This window comes from Protopterus annectens, chromosome 12.part0 (genome assembly GCF_019279795.1).
Source record: "Protopterus annectens isolate FY-2018-M chromosome 12.part0, PAN1.0, whole genome shotgun sequence".
Lineage (NCBI taxonomy): Eukaryota > Metazoa > Chordata > Ceratodontiformes > Protopteridae > Protopterus > Protopterus annectens.
In genome coordinates this window covers 81,114,202-81,133,767 of record NC_056746.1, presented here as the reverse complement: position 1 = coordinate 81,133,767, position 19,566 = coordinate 81,114,202, and the positions used below count along the sequence as shown (strand labels likewise).

At 38.9% G+C, this 19,566-nt stretch overlaps 1 protein-coding gene across 3 annotated transcripts in view; it reads left to right on the top strand.

Annotated features, from left to right (window-relative positions):
- LOC122816354 (Grid2 interacting protein) overlaps positions 1 to 19,566 on the top strand; it is a 1,236,636-nt gene that overhangs the window by 863,821 nt on the left and 353,249 nt on the right. For all 3 annotated transcript variants that reach the window (XM_044089096.1, XM_044089095.1, XM_044089093.1), the window contains 2 exons: positions 6,617 to 6,800; positions 9,440 to 9,591. In XM_044089096.1, the coding sequence (XP_043945031.1) occupies positions 6,617 to 6,800; positions 9,440 to 9,591 (336 nt within the window). The remainder of the gene's footprint in view (positions 1 to 6,616; positions 6,801 to 9,439; positions 9,592 to 19,566) is intronic.

Here is a 19,566-nt window from a genome sequence, read left to right as displayed (position 1 = left end):
GCAGTGAGGAGAGAGTATGCCAGGGCTTTTTCCAGTAGATGTCTGGTAGGGGCGGAAATGAGCCAGTCGTCTAGGTATGGAAACACCTGGAATCCTTGAAGTCACAAGTGAGCTGTGACAACTGCCATGCACTTTGTGAACACTCTGGGGGCTGTAGAGAGTCCAAAGGGCAGTACTCTGAACTGGTAGTGACTGGCTCCAGCAAGGAAGCGCAGAAATCTTCTTGATGGCCTGCCCACCTTTATGTGGTAGTACGCATCTTGAAGATCTATAGAGCACATCCAATCATCTTTTTCCAAAAGTGGGAGGATAGACTGTATAGTGACCATCCTGAATTTTTGTACTCTCACAAACTTGTTCAATACACTGAGATCCAAAATTGGTCTCCAGTCCCCGGTTTTCTTTGGCACCAAAAATAGTCTTGAGTAGAATCCGGATCCTATCTGGTCTGGTGGGACTATTTGGATGACTCTCTTTCTTAGCAGCTTTTCTATCTCTAGTGCTGCTTCTTCCCTTTGACTGGGTGGAACGTCGGGAAGATTTTTTGAAGGAATGGGACAAAGATCGAAGGGGATATGATAACCTCTGGTTATGATCCTTTGTACCCAAGAATCGGTGGTGATGGTTAGCCAGACAGAAGGGTACAAGGAGAAACATCCCCCAACCACCTCCAGAGTAAAGGAGTTGGGTCACTCTTCAGGAGCGCTGGTAGGATTAACCAGGGAAAGAATGCCTGGAACCCTGGTTATTTGGTCCCCCTCTGCCCCAAATGGAGCATCTTCCCTGTGAGTTTCCCCCTCTGCCTATGGAGGAGAACTTGGCCTGTGCATCACGGAAAGGACCCTGAGATTTCTTGAACCATATCTTCCCAATCTTTTGGCTTTGGGAGAAAGCACGTTGAGGGGAAGAATAACAGACACCTATGGCAGAAAGGGTCTTACCGTCTTGTTCACATCTTGCCAGTGTGCTTTTAACTTTGGGCCCAAACAACAAGGAGGGCTAAATGGGGGCATTAAGAAAGTAAGACTTAAAAGGTTCCACGAAGTTGCACAAGCGCATCCAGGCATGTCGTCTCAAGGCCACAGCTGAACCTGCCACTCTAGCTGCTCCTTCTTATGTGTGAGATATCAATTGCATAGAGGAGTTAGATATAGACTCAATGGTGGCCAGCTGAGAGGCCACTTTGTCATGGACCTCATCAGACACTGCACCAGCCAAGGTTTCAGAGAGCTCAGAAACCAGATCCCTTTGAAGCCTGGTAAAATGTGCCATATAATTCAGGGACCTGATAGCAAAGGTCACGGAAGCAAAGGTGCGCTTCCCTATTCTGTCCAGGCCCGGGACTCTCTGTTAGGTGGATGGACAGTCTGGCTTTCTTCTTCTGTCAGATCCTTTTTTGTTGCGGCCGCCGCCACCAAAGCATCTACAGGAAGACCTTTGGACCAATGGAGATCTGAAGCAGGAGGGGACAAGATCTTATCTGGCCTCCGGGGAATAGCTTCAACAGTATCAGGGGCCTTTGAAGCATGTTGCACAGTGAACTTGACAAGTTCATCGGCAGGTGGAGTAACCCAGGAGGTAGGGGGCCGGGCGCGAAAGGCCTGCAGGAACACAGCTTCCTCAGGGGTCAGATTAGAGGGCTGCCAGTCACTTCTCTGTTTCAGGATTTCAAGGATATCGCCAAAGGATACCTTGGGGGGTGACCGAGGGGATCCTTCCCCCTCATCGAAATCTGTGTCTTCGGTGAGGGACTCCTCTGTGGAGTCCATGTGCTTCCTCTTACACTAACTTTTCCGGTGAACCTCCTCAGTGAGAGAAGCTGGGGAAGACAATGGAAAAGGGGATTCCTGAGGGAATATGTCCTGAGGCCCTTGCACCTGGTGTCTGCTAAGTGAAACTTGTGAAACCCATGTACCAGAGGTGGGCAGAGGTTTAGACAGTCCGGTATCACCAGCAGCAGCAAAAGCCTTCTCCATCAGTTGGAGGGCTGGTCTACCCAGAGAGGAGTGTATGTCTAGGACAGGGGGCACTCCTCCCCTAAGTGGCTCAGCCTGTTGACTCAGAGTCCCTGGATGGCTGTGGAGCAGCAAGCTATGCGTGTCACAGCTGACATCCCGGGTCATAACAAAACTTTCCTGCCATGAAGGCAATTGCGGTTCCTTAGTGAGATCCATAAAGGGAACCGCAGAAGGGGAAAACTGTACTATATCCATGGACTTCAAAGGCCATGAAGGAGGAGAACAAGAAGGTGTCTTTGGAGATGGGTGATCACCTCCCAAGGAAGGATAGTTCCTGGGGGGTGGAATACCTCTGGTCAAGAATGCCTGGTCCACAAGACGCAGCACATCATGTTCAGAAAGACTTCTAGTGGACCTCACAGAGACTGAGGGAGAAACAGGCCTGTCCACAAAAGAGGCAGACTCTGTGCCAGTCTCATCTGACTGCTCCAAGGACAACGGTGCCAAGAAAGACTGAACTACTGTAGTCTGCACCGAAGACGTCATCGGTGCAGATGACATTGTCTGCACCGACACAGGGATCGGTACCGAAGTGGGTGTTGATGCTGAAGCTGGAACTGACAAAACTGGAGTCAACAATAAAGGCCTCGGTTCTGAGGAAGATTTTGAAGCCGACGCAGTCAAGGTCTGCACCGACTGAACGGTCGGTGCCAATACAGTGGTAATGGTCTGAACTGAGGAGCCCCTCAATGCTACTATGTAGAAGGCTGCAGGAGAGGACGGAGCCAAAATCACTAATGTAGCTGAAGGCTTTGGTGCCGAAGGTCTGGGCACCGAAAGCACTGGGGCTGACTGAGAGAGCTCCGGAGCCGAAATTTTTGCATTTTTAGATTTTGGTTGGTGAGAGTCCCCAGCTGGGGATGAAGGCAAGGATTTAGTCTTAGCAGAAACATCCATTTTCTTATAGGCTTTAGGAGGGGGTGAGACCTCTGGCCCAGAAATAGCCTCTGAAAAGTGAGATTTTAGAAGTCCCTTCAGTATCAGCTTGTTTTTCCTTTCTAACAAAGTTCTATTAGAAAAATTCTCACAAATGGTACAGGGTGGTTCAACAGATAAATGTAAAGCTCCCAAACAATAAACACATAAAGAGTGTGCATCAGAAGTAGGCAGTTTGTGTCCATAATCAGAACACCGCTTAAACCCCGGACTACCCTTTTTATCTGCCATATTAACAAATAGACAAGTACCAACAATGGTACAAGAGAGTACCCAAAGGTATGAAAGAGAAAGGGAAAAGGATTACCAACAATGGTAAGGAGAAAATTACCTCGCGGTAAAAAGGGTAAGTAAAGGACAGAAAAAGACCTGAGGAAATTATGAATGCTAGATGAGACAATAAAAAATCAACTTTTCTGACAGAAAAGTAATTTGTAAAGCAATTAGACAACAATTGACTGTACTTAGCTCAAGAGAAGTAGCTTGACACGACCGGATGGCAATGCGGCAAACGAAATCTGAGGTAACAGGGAGAGGGGGATTGTGGGTAAGAGTTTAGCTCGAGCGTTTGAAGCTGATGCAAGCTTGGAAAATGGCCGGCTCGGTTCCGAAGTCAGAACCGATACCCATACATAAGGAATGAACGAGGATTAACAATATTAGATTATTAAATCCCCTGACAAACTTAGAGAAGGAGAGCTGAAAGACCTGATAGATCTATAGAATCATCTTTCCTCTTTCATCATATATTTTAAGGATTTTTTGCAGCATGTGGTCCAAAAAATAATTCGTTATCCAAGGGAAAATTCAGATATTATTTTCTACATTTTTTGGAAGGTTTTGAGAATGCATCCAAGCAAATTTCATAACAGTTCCCCTGGCAGCAGCCCTGAAAGTGACACCAGCAGACACATAAGTACATTTCAAACAGTGAGTGGCCTCCTGAGACACAGAAACAATCAAATTACTCAAAGTAGGTTTCTCCCCAGAAAAGGAAACTGATGTCATAATATTTCTTAGCTTTTCAAAAAAGCCAAGCATGAACTTTAAAATATGAGTTTGACAGCTGAGAATTCACTTTTTTTGTCAAATCTATCAAAAGCTTTTCCATGCCTGTTAGGAGAGGGATTGGTATTAACCAAATGTTTTGCAGGAGCTTGGTTCACTAAAGGAATAGCTTCTGGGTCTGATCTGGGCTAAGTGTATAAGAACTTTATACAGCCTATCTGCTTACTTGGGGGCAGCAGGCTGTCTGTCATGCAAGTTACAGGCTATAACAAAAACATCTGCCAGTACTGAAAGAATAGGAGGAAATGGGACAGGTTCTGGAAATTCCGGTTATAATAAACCAGAATACTTCTGTCCCTTCACAATTATTTTCCAGTTCAAAATCTTGAATTTCATCAGAAAATGAAGACGAGATTTAACTAAACATTGAGCAAAGCCCAATAAATCATTCTTGTTCAAAGTAACTGAGACAGGAGAAGAAATATGTGTATGTTTTTTTCTTTTGTTTGAAAGGAATTTCCGAAGAAACAGACATATTTTGCCACGAAAAACTCCCTTGGAAAATGCATAGCATTCTGGATAGGTACAGTAGCATTCCTTATCCCTTCTTGCAGGACAGATAAGAGTGGATTAATCTAAGAGCACCCCAACAGCAAAGGAGATGTCTAGCCACAAGTCCATTTCTGCTGTAGGGACTACACCAGAAGAAACCAATGAAAAAGGTGAATGGACTTAAGAAGCAGAAATGACTAAAGCCGAATCATCTATCTGTGACTTAGGCACTTTAGCAGCATGCTGTGGTGGAAAAGGCTGCTTAGCAATATTCTTCTTTTTGTGGCTGGAAGAAGGAAGAACTGAGGAACAGGTAGGTTGCTCAATAGTTAAACCAAAAAAGATACCTGGTTCCCTGGAAAGCTGGCAACAATAGCTCGTAAAACAAGTAGGTAGTAAAAAAAGTAACATTTTCCCTATAAAAACACTTTAAAATTTTACCCCCATTCCCCCCAAAGTAAAATACTAAGTTGTACCTTAGAAAAAGTAGTTTTGTATTACTTTTAACAACTTCTTCTGCCAAAGTAGAAATGTGACTCTCCCATTTAAAAGTAATTAGAAGTCATGTGGCAGCTGCATTAAAATACTTTTCATAGCTTTAAGAATAAAGTTTTACAGAAAAATAAAATTTTTACTATAAAAAGTAAAGGTAACTTATCTGCCCAGCATTGGAACAGCATTAGCTGACAGTTAATCCTTCAAAGCCAGCAAAAGGTGTACCGTTCAGCTGAAGGAAAGCTCCGAAGGACTTGACAGCTAAATCTGAGTGTTTAGTGAGCTCAGCTGGAGGTGCTAATGCACTGAGTATGAAGAAGGTGCCCTGAAGCTTCGGAAGTTGGCCGGTTGCTATACCCATGGCAGGATAGAACCCATATAGGTAAGGCTACTGCAGCACTGATCCTCATGATGAATATGTGTTTTACATCAAAAATGCATAAAATATGTAGATATACTAGTAGCAAAACAGAAGCAAACCAATTTAATAAATTGTCTATTTTCTAAGTGGAATGATGCCCTCCAGAATGGGAATTACAGGCAAAATAATGGCCCTTCCAGGGGTGGAAAGGTCCACCACCTGCAGTGTCAGGCCTCATAACACCCATGGGCAGTCTATTATTTTTCAGATAATTCCCACCCTATCAGGCATTACTGCTTGAAAAATGCCCACCATGTCAGGCATTATTATTTGTTTGCTTTTACTTTGTATGACTTATGATGTGAGTTTATTAATAGCTTTGTAAACTTGAAAAAAAAATAAGAAACCTTCTAGTTATTCTCCAAGAGTTCCAGCCACTAGTGAATCCCATCATTCATTGCTATATATCTTCCTGTTCATTTTCTGTACCTGACTTTAAGATAATAGAAAAGATACAGAGATATCTTTAGAATAAGGATTTATGACTGCAAACATCTCTATTACTCAGAAAGGATACACCATCTGCAGTTATATTTTGTTGTTGACTATTTAGGGGAGAGTTGGTTTGCATATTCAAATAATTAACAGCTAAGCGAACAGTGCTTATATAGTACCAGACCTGACCAATGATCAGACAATAACTATGAAATGTTCAAAGTGTCTTAAACTCCTAATGCCAAGTCAAAGTTATTCACATATCACCCTGGTAAGATACCAACTGTCCTCCAACTACCTGAAGACTAGTTACTACAGAATTTAATTCCAAGCTTGACAGCATGGCTGATCATATCAAGTACAAAATAAAACTTCAGGATACAAGGTAGCCTCCTCAGGAGGCCAAAAGCTTGTAGCTCAAATGTACTCTAGCAGTGGGTCATTGAAAATATATATCTGTAGTGGGTCAAGCCATTCAGGAGTAAAAAAAGCATTTTAGATCTATCAGGACAGAGTAAGCTACAGTTGGACAAATAGACCGTGGGAAAGTTGCACCTCTTCTTGTTAAGATTTTTTTTTTACTGTGGGGATAATAAATGATTTATAGTGGACTAATACTGCATATTCTACATGTGAACTACATTTTTACTGTTTATTTAAATCCATGCAATTTATGCATATAGTTTCATAATATGTTTTTTTTTTCACTTTACCACTTCGGTTTAGTAGTTTTTCTTTTTGTTTTGAACAGACGCAGATTCTGCAGACTCCCCAGCTCGATCTTCAGTTCTAACATCATTGCAATGGGTGGCAGAAATACTACCTTCCAGTATCAAGATTCAAGGAAGAACATTCAACCAGCAACTGGATCATCTGTTAACGCCTTCTGAACGTTATAGTGTTTGTAAGGCACTGGAAACGTTCTTTCAGCACAGGTAGGAAAGGAACGTAATGAGCAATTTACAATGTCAGGATTTTTGTTGGCTAGACTAATACTAAAGCATCAATTTGATAGTTTGACATTGGGTACAATGTTTTCCCTTCTCTGCAATGTACAGCACTTGATCACTGCCTTCCTCAGTCACCAAATTTCTTGACCACTTCTCCACCTTTCATGTTCAGTAACGGCATATAAAAATTCTCATAACAAGCATGTTCTAGGCAAATGCCTAAAACAAAGGAGAAATATTCCTTTGAAATGTGGTTCCTTTTCCTCAGCCTCTCCGGTCATTTCTTTTCTTGCACTTTTGAATAGTTGATAACATTGAAGATGAGTAGAGGGAAGGAGGCAGTCTTTCCCTCTGTTTTTGTAGCTAGGTTTGTCTACTCCCGCACTTTTCAGCATATCTTTCCACCATTGAACTGTTTTGCTCATCAACAGCTTAAATCTGTTCTGTTAGAAATGTAGGGGTGATTCATTAACTTAGCTTTTTTTCCCAGCTCCCCCTGCTGCTGCTACACATATTGCTCTTTTGTTCTGTTATGGAGACAAAATCACTTCATCATCTTATATAGAACAAGACAAGGCTGAACATAAACTGTGGTAATCCATCTGGTATATTCCATGTTAACCTGTATTGTTAAGTGCCACCAAAATATGAAATCTCTTCACTGGTTCACCTAACTTCACATGCCACTGACAAAAATGTTAGTAGTGTTGAACATGTGGTTATCCTTTCATATGCCACATGCCAGCAGAATCAAGCATTACACACTGATAATCAGGCATTACACACTGATAATCAAGCATTATACACTGATAATCAGGCATTACACACTGATAATCAAGCATTATACACCGATAATCAGGCATTACACACTGATAATCAAGCACTATACACCGATAATCAGGCATTACACACTGATAATCAAGTATTACACACATTGATAATCAGGCATTACACAGTGATAATCAAGTGTTACACATTGATAATCAGGCATAACACACTGATAATCATGCATTACACACTGATAATCAAGCATTATGCAACGACAATCAGGTATTACACACTGATAATCAAGCATTACATACTGATAATCAGCCATTACACACTGACAATCAAGCATTACACACTGATAATCAGGCATTACACACTGATAATAAGTTATTACACACTGATAATCAAGCATTATGCACAGCTAATTGGGCATTACACACTGATAATCAAGTATTACACATTGATAATCAGGCATTACACACTGATAATCAAGTATTACACATTGATAATCAGGCATTACACACTGATAATCAGGCATTACACACTGATAATCAAGCATTATACACTAATAATCAAGCATTACACACTGATACTCAGGCATTACACACTGATAGTCTGGCATTACATACTGATAATCAGGCATTACTCACTGATAGTCAGGCATTACTCACTGATAGTCAGGCATTACGCACTGATAATCAGGCATTACAGACTGATAATCAAGCATTATACACTGATAATCAGGCATTACACACTGATAATCAAGCATTACATACTGATAATCAGGCATTACACACTGATAATCAAGCATTATACACCAATAATCAGGCATTACACACTGATAATCAAGCATTACATGCTGATAATCAGGCATTACACGCTGATAATCAAGCATTACAGACTGATAATCAGGCATTACACACTGATAATCAGGGATTACACAATGATAGTCAGGCATTACACACTAATAGTCAGGCATTACACACTGATAGGCATTACACACTGATAATCAGGCATTACACATTGATAGTCAGGCATTACACACTGATAATCAGGCAATACAGACTGATAATCAGGCATTACATACTGATAATCAAGCATTACACACTGATAATCAGGCATTACACACTGATAATCAAGCATTATACACCAATAATTAGGCATTATACACTGATAATCGGGCATTACACGCTGATAATCAAGCATTACAGACTGATAATCAGGCATTACACACTGATAATCAGGGATTGCACACTGATAGTCAGGCATTACACACTGATAGGCATTACACACTGATAATCAGACATTACACACTGATAGGCATTACACACTGATAATCAGGCATTACATACTGATACTCAGGCATTACACACTGATAGTCAGGCATTACACACTGATAATCAAGCATTACACACTGATAATCAAGCGTTACACACTGATAATCAAGCATTACACACTGATAATCAGGCATTACACACTGATAATCAGGCATTACACACTGGTAATCAAGCATTATACACTGATAATCAGGCATTACACTCTGATAATCAAGCATTACGCACCGATAATCAGGCATTACACACTGATAATCAGGCATTACACACTGATAGTCCAGCATGACACACTGATAATCAGGCATTACACACTGATAATCCAGGTACTCAGGCAATATATTCTGATAATCAGGCATTACACACTGATAATCAAGCATTACAGACTGATAATCAGGCATTGCACGCTGATAGTCAGGCATGACACACTGATAATCAGACATTATGCAAATGTACAGAGTAATACTGAGAGTGTATTCCACTTCTGTAGGAGTAAGGATTGATCCTATTTTTTTCCATGGACAGGAACATTGATACCCTCATAGTGGATGTCTACCCGGTACTGGACACCCCGGCAAAACAAGTTATCTGGCAGTTTATCTATCAGCTGTTGACCTATGAAGAGCAGGAAAAGTGTCAGCAGAAGATTGCAAGGTTCCTGGGATTGAAAACGACAGGTCAGAGAAACTGTTTAAATTGTACTGCCCTTCATACACTCTTAATTATCTTTCCTGTTTTGTTCATAATTCTAGGTTAATTGTAAATCCACAGCAATAGTTAATGAGTTGGGATGTGTGTTTGAATTTTTAATACAACCAGTTTGAACTAAAATGCATTATAATCACTGACTTAGTATAAAGGAAAAGAAACAGTTCATTGCCCTAATACTAGTACATCATTTTAAACTCTGTAAAGAGCATCGTTAAATAAAACAGAAGTTGTGAAGAAAAGTGTCAGAGATGATCTCATCTTCATGAAATCACACCCTAAGAACGGAAAAGAGAACAGTGGCACAGTACCACCTAGTGAGCTGGGGATATTTCTAAAAGCATAGCATTTTCTAACTACTAAGTGATGCATTGCTCGGATTGTAGTAATTGTGCTTTCATGCTTATTTTGTGTCAGAGATCCAGATCACTGAAGGGTATAATTTTATAAGCAGAGAAAATGTGCTGTAAATGTGATAAAGTCCTTTAAAAAGTAGCGGTCAGATTAATGTTATCCAGGACACTGCCTCTTCTGAACAGTGCCAATTTAGCCCACTAAAACAAATCCCACCGGTGCTGTTTTCTATTCCTGAAGAAATTTTGCAGATTCATAGATGACTCACAGAAGCTTGCTCATACAACTGATGCATCAGTATGAAATCATGAAACTAATAGAGCTAGATGAACACATTATATATAAACCTTAACTTTCATTTGTAGCCTTGGAAGGTTTAGGTTCAATAACTTTTGATTCTGCAAACTAACATGATCTAAAAGTAACAACTAAGTGAATTTATGTGATGATTAAACAAGAAGTGGTCATGATTTTTATTCTTTATAACTTCATCCACTGTGCTTCTTCCAGATGTATCTATCCCAATTAGTTGGTACAGTCTCTTCTCCCTTTTACTAACCTTTCTGGAGAACTCATTTGCAAACAAAAGACTTACAATAAAATCACAACTCAGAGAGTAGTGACAGCAGTGGTTTAAATAAGTGTTAAAAATGATTTGTAGATGTTACTATACCAGATGATTATTCCACAGAGGTACTCATTCTGGGAAATAATGGATTCTGTACTTGCAGAGATGGGCATCAGGACCTTCTTGCCAAATCCTCAACAGTCTTCTGTGTTTAAAACACAGCCTTTTTATGTTGCTTTGAAGGGGTGCAAGCAACACATTATTATTACACTGGGCAGTACTCGGGTAGTCCCGAATACCATTGTGCTATGCCCTATCATAAGTCTTCTTTTTTTCTTATTGCAGAATTAATTCCATACATGTCCACACTAAGTGATGGGCAGTGCATCAGATCCCTACTGCTGATTAGTCTGAAATGACCATCTGTACAGATATTACTGGAAACGTAAATGATGTGCCACTGAAAAAGGAAGGTAGTAACCAGTTAAAACTGACAGCTTGATGTGCATTCATGTAAATCACCACTGCAGCTTTAATTTTGTCTGTTATGACTGATTGCTGCAGAATCTCCGAAGACTCTGCTCTAATGGCAGCAGTCAACAACATTTAAATATTTCTCTGTCAATATAGAAAAAATGAAAAACAAATAAAAAGAGTTCTTTAACAAATAGATTTCAAACAATAATATTGTATATAAATATAATACTTATTTTTTTAAATGTGATAGATTGCACAAAAAATATTCTAGAGGAACAAGTCATGCTCCAATGGTTTAAAAAAGATAACATATTAGAGGAATAAATTGAGACTATATTAGAATATATTGCAGAAAATCATTTCTCTTTGCTGATGTTCAGAAGATTAGCTGTGTGGAAAACAGCACAGAGAAGAATAAAGTCATTCAGTTTCAGAGCTATTGTTTCTTTATCACTAATTATGGAGAGCTTTGTGAAATTAAGAAAAGGCAAATAGCTTGCTTATATTACATATTGCAGGCAAGGATGTGACAGTAACTGCACACTGTTGAGTAATTCTGTAATTTAAAATGCAACAAATAAAAGTTCTGCTAGTCCTTTAAGGCTCATCTAAGACCCCAGAGAAAACTTTGCCTTATACCCCGGTAGATTTTTATGATCACTCATCGCATTCTGCTGCTTTTATTATGCAAATTAGTAATTTGCTTTGTTACAGTGATTATAGTGACAAACAACAAAGACCATCCATATCATATACCTTTTCTTCTGAGAACTTTAACTGGCCTTATGATCCTGTCTCTTCTGTTTATGGTACATCACCTGTTTATAATACATTTGAAGATGGTACCACAAACCCATGCACCTTTTTATATGCCTGTCAAAACAAGCTTTGACTTACTTTCCATCTGCGTTTATTGGTCCTTTGGATCACCCAGCTACCTGCTGTATCACATTATTTGCTTTTAGTTAAGATTCCTTATTATTGCACAGTGATTAGTTCTTGCTTGATCCCCCCATTGTTACTGTAACCCCCACTTCATGTATGTGGGAATATTTGTACAGTGAGGCATTCCCTGAAGTGGAGGTCTGGAAATTTGCATTTTTGATAGCATCAAATTATGTCGTCACATTTCAAGCAATTGCTCATGTAGCTGGAACTGTAGGAGTTACTAAAGAAGTGTAAATAGAAAGCTATTCAGCAAAAACTATTTTATAGTGGTAGTTTTCTTTAGGTTCTGTGTTTTAAACTGGATTTTATAAGTCATAGTAAACCCAGTAACTGTTAACTTTGTAATATTTTGTAAACAATTTACAATGTCTCAGTAACCATTCAAGCTGCACACATACTAAAAGACTTTCGGCTTTTCCTGGTTAGGGGTCGCCACAGCGGAACTCCGGTCCACTCATGATTGGCAGTGGATTTTTACGGTGCCGAGTTGCCAGCCTGATGCCCAACCTTCAACCGAAGGCACGCACACCTACCTGCATGTCTTTAACATCACTCGACCGCGGGGAGGACATGCAGACTCCACACAGAAGGTGCTCCAGCCGAGAATCAAATGGGAGAACCTCTTGCTGTGAGGGGACAACACTAACAGCTGCACCACCGCTGCTACAAGTTGCACACATATTGTCATCTGCATTTTGTTCATGTGGCTGAGTACTTTCTATGAGGCCAAGCAGTTCTGTCTGTGTTAGTTGTTTATTGAGATATTTAGCAAAACATGAAATTTATGACAACACAAATAAATACTACATAAACAATTAAAATCCCTTTACCTGCACTAAGCAGAGATCAAATTTCAATGCATTTGTGATTGCCAGTGTGTAAGCTTTAAGATGAAATCCTTTAATACTTCCTACATGGATAAACAAGCAATATTTGATGCCTAGATGTGTCAGTAGGATGTAACAGCAGAAACACCTGAAGGCATCAGTCGGCTCTAATGAGTTAAGAGCCCCAGACAATAAGACAATAATTCTAGAACCAAATCCTGAGCACAGTTATTACAAAAGTCACAATTTAGACATCTGTTTCCAGTGTCTCCATCACAAATATATATGGAGGTGGGTCTTCATGCTGCATGATTTGCCGCTGGCAAATCTTGCTGTCTGAAGTTGTTATCTTTGAACATCCCCCATACTATTAGGGGAAAAGATATGTAGAGCAGCTGCTTTGGGCATCAGCTGTGGTGTTCAGTATCATCTAGGTAAGACAATATGGACTACAGACTATGTGCCATATCAGTGTTTCCTATTCAGGAGTGTAGAACTGGCTCTGGAATATTTGGTCACATCAACTAAGTTTATGTATTTACATTTTATTGGATAATCCAACAACCAGTAAAGGACAGATAAGCCACCACAAAGTACAGACACCGAAATGGCCACCACAGAGTAACAACACAGGTTTATTCAAGGTTGAGCGCTTTCTTCCCTAAACAAGGGACTTCTTCAGAACAATATAGTAAGAACACCCAGCCATATATATACCCCTCCCCAATTAAACAATTCCATTCTAAGTAAGCTAATTATAAAACTTATTGTAAATGGTCAATTCTACCTTAAGAATAAATAAATCACAAATAAGATAAAACACACATATAAAAGTTGAAGCCTTCATTACTAAAAAAATCATGAACAAAATACAAAAATAAAAAAATGTATATACATAAATCTTAACTTAGAAAAAAGGATACATTTAATTTCTATCCTAAAATGTTATGCAGTTTTAAAATACTAGAAATACTAACCATCTCATTTATACCTGGATGCTGAGATGCATTTAAAAACAATTGTCATTGTAATTCCAAAATATCTAAGTGTACATCCAAAGTTCGGCCCTGCGCATCCTTTAATAACTGCTGGACCACCAGAAATTTAAACTTGTGCCCACCACACTCCTGCAAATGCCTGTAAAGGGCACTAGTAATTCTTTTGTTTTTAATATCCCCCAAATGTTCTCCGATTCTAACCTTGAATTTTTTGCAAGTTTTGCCTATATAAAATATAGGACAATCTTGACATTTGGCCATATAAATCACATTACTACTATTGCAGTTGTAATGCCCATGGATGTAAATCACCCTCCCATTTAATTTGAAATTTTCTCCAGTTTCAATAATGAAAGGGCAATATAAGCAGGTGTTGCATTTATAATTCCCAACTTTTTTATTGCATGTGTCATTGTCCATTCTTCTTTCTAAGATGTTTTTAAGGAACTTGTCTTTTTTGAAGACAAATCTAGGGGCTTTACCCACTTTTTGTGCAATGTTTGCATCAAACTGCAAGATTTCCCAATTGTTTTTAACAATATCAGTGATTATATTTGCCTCACTGTTGTACGTAATAATCAGACTTGTACCACTTTGGACTTTCTCTACTGGTGTTGACCTAACCCAGGATCCACAGCCTCTATTCCCCAAGATGGGCTTAAACATTCCAATGTCACGTTTATGTTTAACCTCAGAACTAATGTCACTAAGCAAAACATTTGGGTACCCTCTCTGTCTAAATATGTGTGCGATAAATTCCAGTTCATTTAAAAACTCCTCATCCAGGCTAACCATTCTGGTAGCATGCACCATTTGTCCCTTGACAACAGATTTCTTCTGATGGTGTGGATGCCAGCTGGTATAGTCCAGATAAGAGTTGGAAAAGTTTGCTTTTCTATAAATCCTGGTTACAAACCATTTATTAACCAAATCCATCTACAGGTCAGCATCCAAATATTTAATTTTTACCCTGTCATATTCATGAGTAAATTTCAGAAAAAATACTGTTTCATTTATAAACAGCAAAAATTCTTTTAACCTGACTTCGGTTCCATTCCAGATCAGGAAAAGGTTGTCCAAAAACCTAGTATAATGGACTATTTCTGATGCAAAAGAACTTTTCATCAGGTGTTCCTGCTCCCAAAATGACATAACTAGGTTCGCAAAAATGAGGGTGGAAGCTGCCCCCTTGCTACACCTTTGATCTGTTTGTAGTATTGTCCTTCAAAATAAAGGTAGTTACTCTTAAGAACTACCTCCATCAAAGTAACAAACTTATTCACATCATCCTGATCGAAAATATTGGTCTTATTGAGCTGATGTTCTAACCAAGCCAATCCCTCATCATGGGGTATTACCGAAAAAAGATTACATACATCAGTCGTGACCATAATTAAATCAGGAGTAACCTCTATCTCGTTAAGTTTATCCAAAAACTGCCAAAGTCCTTACTTATATAAGTAAACACCTCCAGGCTTTTTTGCATATTTTTGTCTAAATATTTACTAATAAAACAAGTTTTTGATCTCTTACCATCCTCAATAGGCCTAAATTTTGGATCTGTTAGGCCTTTGTGGATTTTTGGAATCCCAAATCTGTTGGACACCATGGGATGTTCATTTCTCATGTAGCAGTATTCCTTTTCATCTATCTGTCCCTGGTGTAACATGTCATCTAATAAAAGATCTATCTTATGGCATGTCACCTTAATTTCATTTAAGGAACTGTCTTCATAGGTACCATCCAAAAGGAAAGTGTTCATCCCTTCTAAGTAATCCCCCTTGTCCATAATAACTACACCGTTCCCCTTGTCCAGTTTCATAAACCGGACAGAGGTGTGGCTAGTTAAATCGACCAACAATTGTTGCTCATCCCTGGTCAAATTACATGTTCTTTCCTTGTCTCTAATATGATAATTTCTATAAAGATATCTAATATCCTTTTCACAAGCTTTCTCAAACCGATGACATTATTCAAGGGGGGATTAAATGTGCTAGGCTTCCTGAAATCTTCATTGATATCATTACATATATCTGTGCTGTTATTAAACCAAACTTTTAAGTTCAGTTTTCTAATATAACATTTCAAATCAATTAATGTGCTAACAATGTTTCCCGTTCTACAGGGAACAAAGGTGAAACCCTTTGCCAGTAAGTAACCATGATAACAATGAAGCTGTAAATGTGAATAATAATAAATCTTAAAATCATTCTTATCGTTGTATATGATTGCAGGCACCAATCCATGTTCAACACATTGTTGCTCATTCAAAACTTGGATTAATGTTTCCAAGTTTGAATGACCACTCGTGTTTTGAATGTTAGTTTGTCCCTGGATTAGGGTGTTACCATCCATTCCATGGTTAGAATAACCACTAATGCCATCCTTAATACTTAGAAGCCCACTTGGGTCAATATTTTCATCATACAATATATTCTGAAAATTGCTCTGCCCTAAAATTAATACATTCCCCCTGAGGGACCATTTCAATGACCATAACCGTTCCTGTTACCACAGTTATTATGATTACATGCATACCCATTGTCGTAAACTTCAGTTAATTGCTTGTTTACACTATACACTGGTACATCTAAAACAGAATTTAAATCCAAACATTCATCTACTTCTTGACAATGAGTAATTTGCTGAATTAATTCATTGGTCCGAGAATCAAAATTATTATAGCTTTCTTGTTCGCACACAAAAAAAGGGGGCTTTAAAATGTAACAAACAGGATCAGGGTCTAAATTTGGAAATTATGTGCTAGCCAAAAGAGGGACAGGTATAAATGGATAATGGGAATCCCACCATATAGAAGGAGAAGAAATAGGATCCAGCAGGGAAACAGAAAGGAATAAAATGGGAGATATGATAGTGTTAGTGCTGTGAGTGATATGATAATGTTAGTACTGTAAGAGTGATATAATAATGTTAGTACTGTAAGAGTGAGTGATATGATAGTGTTAGTACTGTAAGAGTGATATGATAATGTTAGTACTGTAAGAGTGATATGATAGTGTTAGTACTGTAAGAGTGATATGATAATGCTGGTACTGTAAGAGTGATATGATAGTGTTAGTACTGTAAGAGTGATATGATAGTGTTGGTACTGTAAGAGTGATATGATAATGTTAGTACTGTAAGAGTGATATGATAGTGTTAGTACTGTAAGAGTGATATGATAATGTTAGTACTGTAAGAGTGATATGATAGTGTTAGTACTGTAAGAGTGATATGACAATGTTAGTACTGTAAGAGTGATATGACAATGTTAGTACTGTAAGAGTGATATGATAGTGTTAGTACTGTAAGAGTGATATGACAATGTTAGTACTGTAAGAGTGATATGATAGTGTTAGTACTGTAAGAGTGATATGACAATGTTAGTACTGTAAGAGTGATATGACAATGTTAGTACTGTAAGAGTGATATGATAGTGTTAGTACTGTAAGAGTGATATGACAATGTTAGTACTGTAAGAGTGATATGATAGTGTTAGTACTGTAAGAGTGATCTATTTGAACACCTAGTGTTATGGAACGTTTACTTATATAGCTCTACTATGTCCATCAGTAGATCACTGTTGCATTATGGGACTCTTGCCAAAGCCTGGATAGCCAGAGAGAAGGAAGAAGGGTCACACTCACCCCGCGTTTGCTCTGGAGAAGGGGTCAGCCTTGTAATGATTAGTAAGGCATGTAGAGAGGACCAAGTAGCTGCCTCTGGAAAAGTTCTAGAGTCTATCCCTTTCAAAATACCACAGCACGGGTTGAGAAAGCCTTGACCATCTGAAGGAGGGACTTTCCTTTATTAGTATAAAAACTTGAAAGGACTGGGATAGCAATTTCAAAACTATTTTGATACTGATTAAATTTTTTCTTTCCATCAAAAGAAATAAACAGCTGATCAGAATGTTTAGAATTATTTGCTCTGTCAGTGTAGTATCTGAGTTACCTGTTGACATCCAGAGTATGTAGGATTCTCCCAACCCTGTCTTTTAGTTTAGGAACAGGGAGATGAATATATTGCTTTAATGTGAATTCACAGACCACCTTAGGCATGAAAGGAGGACTAGTTTTTAACATTTCCCTATCACTGTTTAATACTGGAAGGGACTGAAAAACTCTTCTAGCCTAAATCAAAACACACACGACAGCTTGTAACTCAGATACTCTTCTAGCCTAAATCAAAACACACACGACAGCTTGTAACTCAGATACTCTTCTAGCCTAAATCAAAACACACACGACAGCTTGTAACTCAGATACTCTTCTAGCCTAAATCAAAACACACACGACAGCTTGTAACTCAGATACTCTTCTAGCCTAAATCAAAACACACACGACAGCTTGTAACTCAGATACTCTTCTAGCCTAAATCAAAACACACACGACAGCTTGTAACTCAGATACTCTTCTAGCCTAAATCAAAACACACACGACAGCTTGTAACTCAGATACTCTTCTAGCCTAAATCAAAACACACACACGACAGCTTGTAACTCAGATACTCTTCTAGCCTAAATCAAAACACACACGACAGCTTGTAACTCAGATACTCTTCTAGCCTAAATCAAAACACACACGACAGCTTGTAACTCAGATACTCTTCTAGCCTAAATCAAAACACACACGACAGCTTGTAACTCAGATACTCTTCTAGCCTAAATCAAAACACACACGACAGCTTGTAACTCAGATACTCTTCTAGCCTAAATCAAAACACACACGACAGCTTGTAACTCAGATACTCTTCTAGCCTAAATCAAAACACACACGACAGCTTGTAACTCAGATACTCTTCTAGCCTAAATCAAAACACACACGACAGCTTGTAACTCAGATACTCTTCTAGCCTAAATCAAAACACACACGACAGCTTGTAACTCAGATACTCTTCTAGCCTAAATCAAAACACACACGACAGCTTGTAACTCAGATACTCTTCTAGCCTAAATCAAAACACACACGACAGCTTGTAACTCAGATACTCTTCTAGCCTAAATCAAAACACACACGACAGCTTGTAACTCAGATACTCTTCTAGCCTAAATCAAAACACACACGACAGCTTGTAACTCAGATACTCTTCTAGCCTAAATCAAAACACACACGACAGCTTGTAACTCAGATACTCTTCTAGCCTAAATCAAAACACACACGACAGCTTGTAACTCAGATACTCTTCTAGCCTAAATCAAAACACACACGACAGCTTGTAACTCAGATACTCTTCTAGCCTAAATCAAAACACACACGACAGCTTGTAACTCAGATACTCTTCTAGCCTAAATCAAAACACACACACGACAGCTTGTAACTCAGATACTCCTCTAGCCTAAATCAAAACACACACACGACAGCTTGTAACTCAGATACTCTTCTAGCCTAAATCAAAACACACACGACAGCTTGTAACTCAGATACTCTTCTAGCCTAAATCAAAACACACACGACAGCTTGTAACTCAGATACTCTTCTAGCCTAAATCAAAACACACACGATAGCTTGTAACTCAGATACTCTTCTAGCCTAAATGAAAACACACACGACAGCTTGTAACTCAGATACTCTTCTAGCCTAAATGAAAACACACACGACAGCTTGTAACTCAGATACTCTTCTAGCCTAAATGAAAACACACACGACAGCTTGTAACTCAGATACTCTTCTAGCCTAAATCAAAACACACACGACAGCTTGTAACTCAGATACTCTTCTAGCCTAAATCAAAACACACACGACAGCTTGTAACTCAGATACTCTTCTAGCC